Below are 6,546 nucleotides of genomic sequence, written 5' to 3'. Positions count from 1 at the left end.
GGATTATCTCGGCAAAGGAGAAGTGCTCACTAACACAGATTTAGACAGATTTGTGAACAATATTTGAGAGAAATAGGCCTTTTGTGTACATAGAAAAAGTCTTAGATCTTTGAGTTCAGCTCATGAAAAATGGGGGCAAAAACAAAAGTGTTGCGTTTATAATTTTGTTCAGTGTAGTTAGTTGCCAAGGCAACATTTCTAATTTTCTTTAATTTTATTTTGAATCTAATATTTACATTTTATTTCAGCTTTATTTGAATTAACAATGAACAAAATGTTAGTTGTAGTTTTAGTTACCAATAACAACACTGCTGTGCAGAAACCATTTTTCAGGCTTTTTTTGTACCTTTATTTTTAGACCTTTTTTTCCTCTGCACCCTATCTATTGATATTTTAAATATATTAAATAGATTCATATCATTATCTCTGCACTGCACTGTAAGAAAAATGGATAATGTCCTGGCAGAAAATTACCTTTTCCATAAAGTTTATGGAGATTTCCTTCAACCCTAAAATGTAAAACACAACACAATGCAAAGCGTAATTCAATATATGGGTAAAACAACATGTAAAAAATCACTATGGAAAATTCCTTCAGATTAACACTGAGCAATATGCCTTATTTTTGTTACTCTGATTTGTGTAAAGTGACTGCTTTTTGAATGTTTTGCCCGGCAGCTAATCCTGCCTGATGCGATGAAGGTGTTTCCCGTCTACATGAACAGTCTGTTGAAGACTCCAACTCTAGTGGGCAGCACTGAGCTCTCCACAGATGACCGGGCCTTTCACAGACTCCTGATCAATGCGATGGGAGTGGAGGAAACACAGGTCCTGCTCTATCCACGCCTCATCCCGCTGGTCAGTTACACACATACCTATAATTTCTCTCATTGACATCAAACCCTGAGCACTAGAGTTCATGCATTTGCTCTCTTTCTCTCTCTCTCTCTCTCAGCACACTATGGATGTGTCCAGCGAGGTGATCCCGGCTCCAGTGCGCTGCTCTGAGGAGCGGCTCAGCGAGTCCGGCATCTTCCTGCTGGAAAACGGGCTCTCCGTGTTCCTCTGGCTGGGACAGGCCTGTCCGCCCGACCTCATACAGAACCTCTTCAATGTGCCCTCTCTCGGCCATCTGTCCTCAGAAGGGGTATGACACACGGCTTTCTTAAAGGGTCATGAAACCCCAGACTACTTTTTCTGAGATTTTAGCAGAGGTGTTTGTGTTGCACATTATAGAAGACAATGTTAGCATTCGATAATTTTAACTGTTTAAGAAAACTGGTTAATTTTAAGCTTTTTTGCGCTATTTTCATCTTCCGGGTTTAAAATCTACATCATGTTGACATCACAATTTGTGACGTGGCAAAGGACTATAGTACAACGATGACGCGTCGGTGTCTTATAGGATAAGAGCACACAGTCTCATGAATCATTTGAGAAGACGCTTCACTTAATTATTCACAACAGCATGTGTTGATTTGCTATGACAGACGCTTCAGACTGTGAGACCGCGTACATTAACTGAGAGAAACGTTCATGGATCGAAGGAAGGAGATTATTTGTTTTTGCTTTGTAATAAGAGTTCAGCACAAACGCAATTCATTCACTTAGTGAGTGTAACCGTTTTTACAGCTCCGTGACACAAGCCGTCAAAAGGCTTATATAAATGCAGCAGAATAAGCCTAACAAGTTCTCAGAGGTGCAACAGCGCGTGTGTGCGTTGTCTGTCTCCCCTCTTCCCACTCCGCTCCGCACCACGGCCACTTTTTTAACATTTTTTAAAACTGTAGTGAGAACTAACCAGTGCTGAAACGGGGAGTTTCATGACCCTTTAATTACATATTTATTATACAGTAAATGAATGACTGTACTGAAAAAAAAAACAATTTTCAATCAGAAATTGTTAGTAAATTTGACAATTAATTGTAAAGAAATGACAAGTAACACATTTAGTTAAAGGGCACCTATTATGCCCCTTTTTACAAGATTGAAGTTCTTAGCAATGCATATTACTTATCAAAAATGAAGTTTTGATATATTTACGGTAGGAAATTTACAAAATATCTTCATGGAACATGATCTTTACTTAATGCCCTAATGATTTTTGGCATAAAAGAAAAATCTATAATTTTGACCCATACAATGTATTTTTGGCTATTGCTACAAATATACCCCAGCGACTTAAGACTGGTTTTGTGATCCAGGGTCACATATTGGTCTTGGGTGTTCCCAGGATGTGTCTGTGACGTTTCAGCTCAAAATACCCCACAGATCATTTACAGTATAATATCATATGGAAAATGGCATTTTTGGGGCGTGTCTAAAAAATAGCTGTTTTGGTGTGTATCACTTTAAATGTAAATGAGCTGCCTATTCCCAGTCTCCAGAAGAGGGCGTTGTGTATACGTCTCTCTGCTTCGCATACCTACAGCAATGAACAGCCGGTATAAGAAACATGACTGAGAGCGAGAGAACTGGTGTTTGGCTGTACATATGAGAAGCCAAATGCGCTGAAAGTTGAATGAAATGTTATGATGTTGCATAGCTTGCGAACTAATCTTACAAGCGCGGCGCTGGCCAATTAAAATACTTAATGTACAAATCACACAAATCCGGGTAAAACGCTAAGCACTATAATGACATGATGACATTCACAAAGGAGTCTGGAGTGAAATGATTTGCGCAGACATAAACATATTTAGGTAGATTTTGAGGCGCATTATCTTGAAAAATGAAAGTAATTCACTGCGTCCTCAGTGGCTCAGATGTTGGGAGAAAACGCAGACTCTAATGTTCAGTCTTACATCCAAACACAGAGCATCGGAATTGCTTACGAGATATTGTTGATGTTACAACTGCTTGAGTGCGGAGAAGCTGTTGGCGGGGCCTAAGCAATGTGATGTCATATTGCTTAGAGAATCAAAACGGCAGGCCTAGTGAGACTGATTTGGTTTAATAGGAATTCAAAAATGCGGAGTGGGTGGATTTTTTATCATTGTAGGGTGGTTGTGTTCACACACTGCCAACACATTTATGTCCAAACACCATGTAAAAGTGGATTTGGCCTAATAGGTGCCCTTTAAAGGTGAAATTTTGAAGTAGAAAAGCTGACTTTTTCTTGTAAAACATACTTAAAAGTTTCTTTTTTTTTAGAACTTAGAAAATTATCAAGCAAACCAGAAGAATTTTCATTAAATTAATTTCTCTAATTTTTCCAAATCTTTGTCCAATTTTTCACTGCAGATGATATCACCATAACGATTTGAGTGAGAAATTGGACTGAAATATGAGCAAGAATATCTGACCATAAGTGAAAAGTGTCACGTGATTAAAAATGTGCTTGTTTGATTAGGGACCTAGAAATAGTACAGATTCCTCTTATTATTTAAAAAAATTAATTTTACGTCATATTGTGTACTCATTAAAAATGTAAAATATATTTCCAGGTTTAAATAGGATTTTAATCCCAGATTTTCTTGGAACCAAACTGTTTAAAAAAGTTTTACACCTAAGAAATAATATATTATCTTATAGTTATTATAATACATTATGCCACATTCTTCCAGATAAGGGTCAGAGTAACATTTCACTAAAAACTAAAATAAATAAATAAATAAATGTAATCTTTCTTATGTAGAAGTTTGTAACAACATTGACTTCTGGTCAACATGAAAGTGAATAAATGACAGAATTTGTAGGTAAAGTAGTACAGTATTTGGATTGGAATTGGATTATATATTATCCAGGTTTTACTTTGAAGGACAATATTATTTTGATGCACAATTGATCTCACTGCTCGTGTTGCTTTGATCAAGGACCTGTTTTTTTTTCAGTTCTTCTCATTATGCGAGTAACGTCAGAGCTGCAGTGATAACTCAAGTATTACAATTGTCTTTCAGCCGACGTCATTACCTGTGCTGGATAATGCTCATTCCAGGAAGATCCATTCAATCATCTCCAGCATTTCACAGCGGAGGGCCACATCTATGAAGGTACGGCTCACTCTCACCATCTCCTCTCTATATCTGTCTCTGTCTTTTGTTCGTTATAAAGAGGCTTGAATAGTACCTAGTGGTGCTCATGTCTATCATTATATATAAACATATTAAATGTTATACTGTATATAATAAATTTATATTTTTATTCAGCAAGGAAGCATCAAATTGATTGACAGTGACCGTAAACGGTTTATAATGTTAAAAAAGATTTCCATTTTAAATCAATGCTGTTCTTTTGAACTTTTTATTCACCAAAAAAATAAAAAAATAAATATGCATCACATTTTCCCATATTAAGTAGCATAATTTTCAACCTTAATAATAATAATAATAATAATAAGAAGAAAAGATTCTTGTGCACAAAATTCAGAATATTAGAATGATTTCTGAAGGATCATGTGACACTGAAGACTGGCGTAATGATGCTGAAAATTCAGCTTTGCATCACAGGAATAAATTACATTTTAAAATATATTCAAATATATATAAATTATTTTTAATTGTAATAATATTTCACAGTATTGATGGTTTTTTTTTACTGTACTTTGATCAAATAAATGCAGTCTTGGTAAGACTTTAACAAATCTTATCGATCCCAAACTTTTTTTCTTCACTTGTCATCACTTGCCTCAATGCTCATCTTATTCTGTCCTGACTGCTCTCAGGTCAGCAGTGTGATTGATGTGTGTCTCTCTCTGTGCAGCTGCTGATAGTGAAGCAGAAGGACCGATCGGAGATGTTGTTCCGTCAGCACCTGGTGGAGGACAAGGGTCTTCACGGAGGAGCGTCTTACATGGACTTCCTGTGCTACGTCCACCGCGAGATCAGGCAGCTACTTACTTAACACACACTCACACACACACACACACACACACAGACACACACACAGACACACACACACACACACACACACACACACAGACAGAGTCAAGTGTGTTACAGCACACAGCCCTCTTCTCATATAACCTCTATAGCTGCCTATGATATACGACCAAACTCTCTTTCTGCAGTTGAGTGTGAACTTTCTGCTTTATTCCTCAGTGTTTGACATGAGGGAAATGGGTGTTTAGATTGAACTCCTTCAAATGCACCACATCTCCCTGTTCTGAGGAGCCATTATATTGAGAGATCGTCTCAGTGATTTTCTTAAGTCACTCCCCCAGATTACATTTACCAAAGGGAAACATTTCTTTGAATCCTTAATGCAGCAAATGAATAAAATGTTCTCATAATGTCTGGATTGAGTGGGAAACAGTGTTTTCAGATGAAAAATCTGTGCAGTGTCTATTAAATGAATAGACTGATTTGTGATTGGATATATGCAGTACAAAACATGCTCTTTTTCTTCATTTTATGACTTCAGGGATGAAAACATCACATAAACTGAATTCTAGTCATGTAAAATAATTGTCTTGCAATGGAATCGCTGTGTCTGCTATCCCATTTTTTTTCCAAGTGACATCTGTGTCTTAATTTTTTTACTCAACTTTATTTTGCACATCAGTACTTCAAAATGTTTAGAGGGACACCACTGCTTTTTAACATCATGCCCATAATATTCATAAAATGAACTGGACTTTCCTGTAGTTAAGAGTTTAACTATTAGACCTTCAAAGAAAGCATTTCTTTTTTTTTATTTTTTTTATAACTGAACGTTTATTAAAGGTGGAACGTCCCTTTTATTTTGTTGCAGTTAATGCCAGTCATTATTTGTTATTCTTAACTTCATACAGTTTTGCTCTTTGAAACATTTCCAATCTGATATGTTTTATAACATGAGCAATTATTATAATAAATTTGTCTTATTTTTTCTGACTTTTAATGGTACATCTCTGGACCAATACTGTATATTTTCTTACAGTTTGAGATGGATTTTAAGGACTCGTTAGCAACTGTACCTCAGGTCACATGCATCTAGCCTTTGTACCTGTTCATTAGTGCTTTGGAACCGACACACATGTGGTTCTTCGTATTGAACACAGAAAGGATTCATTTCTGGAAGCTGAAGGCAGCCTGTCATGTACATTTCAATATAAAACCTTTATACAGCTGTTTTTGAATAAAGGTGTAGTCCTTGTAAGTGTATTTGTTTTGTGTGTGACGTGACATGTGGCCAAGTATGGTGACCCATATTCGGAATTAGTGCTCTGCATTTAACCCATCCAAAGTGCACACACACAGCAGTGAACACACACACACCGTGAACACACACCTGGAGCAGTGGGCAGCCATTTATGCTGCGGCGCCCGGGGAGCAGTTAGGGGTTCAGTACCTTGCTCAAGGGCACCTCAGTCGTGGTATTGAAGGTGGGAGAGAGCGCTGTACATTCACTCCCCCCACCTACAATCCCTACAAATCCCTTGTAAAAGAGCATAATAGGACCCCTTTAACCCAAACCTTGTTACTTGAGGTATGTTGGTTCCAAAAACGCATCCAGGAGTAAGTTCATTCAACCCAGAGTGAGTTTCTGGTTAACACGCAAGACATTCTCAACAGAGTCGCTATGGAAACAAATGCTAAGAAAAAGCGCGCCATACTACTTCTTTCT

General features: G+C 37.2%; 1 protein-coding gene across 2 annotated transcripts in view; it reads left to right on the top strand.

Annotated features, from left to right (window-relative positions):
• The window catches only part of sec24d (SEC24 homolog D, COPII coat complex component), a 35,027-nt gene extending 29,817 nt beyond the window's left edge, over positions 1-5,210 (top strand). Inside the window, exons 20-24 of one of the 2 annotated variants that reach the window (XM_016490669.1) lie at positions 679-858; positions 956-1,147; positions 3,900-3,992; positions 4,702-4,841; positions 4,904-5,210. In XM_016490669.1, the coding sequence (XP_016346155.1) occupies positions 679-858; positions 956-1,147; positions 3,900-3,992; positions 4,702-4,841; position 4,904 (606 nt within the window). In that variant the 3' untranslated portion in view covers positions 4,905-5,210. Of the gene's footprint in view, positions 1-678; positions 859-955; positions 1,148-3,899; positions 3,993-4,701; positions 4,881-4,903 lie in introns of both variants that reach the window. The other variant, XM_016490668.1, reaches the window with a different exon arrangement.
• Positions 5,211-6,546: the final 1,336 nt, after the last annotated feature.

This window comes from Sinocyclocheilus anshuiensis, unplaced genomic scaffold (genome assembly GCF_001515605.1).
Source record: "Sinocyclocheilus anshuiensis isolate Anshui unplaced genomic scaffold, SAMN03320099.WGS_v1.1 scaffold206, whole genome shotgun sequence".
In the NCBI taxonomy this organism is placed as follows: Eukaryota; Metazoa; Chordata; class Actinopteri; order Cypriniformes; family Cyprinidae; genus Sinocyclocheilus; species Sinocyclocheilus anshuiensis.
Note: the sequence above shows the minus strand (reverse complement) of the source record. Positions and strands in the feature narration are given on the sequence as shown.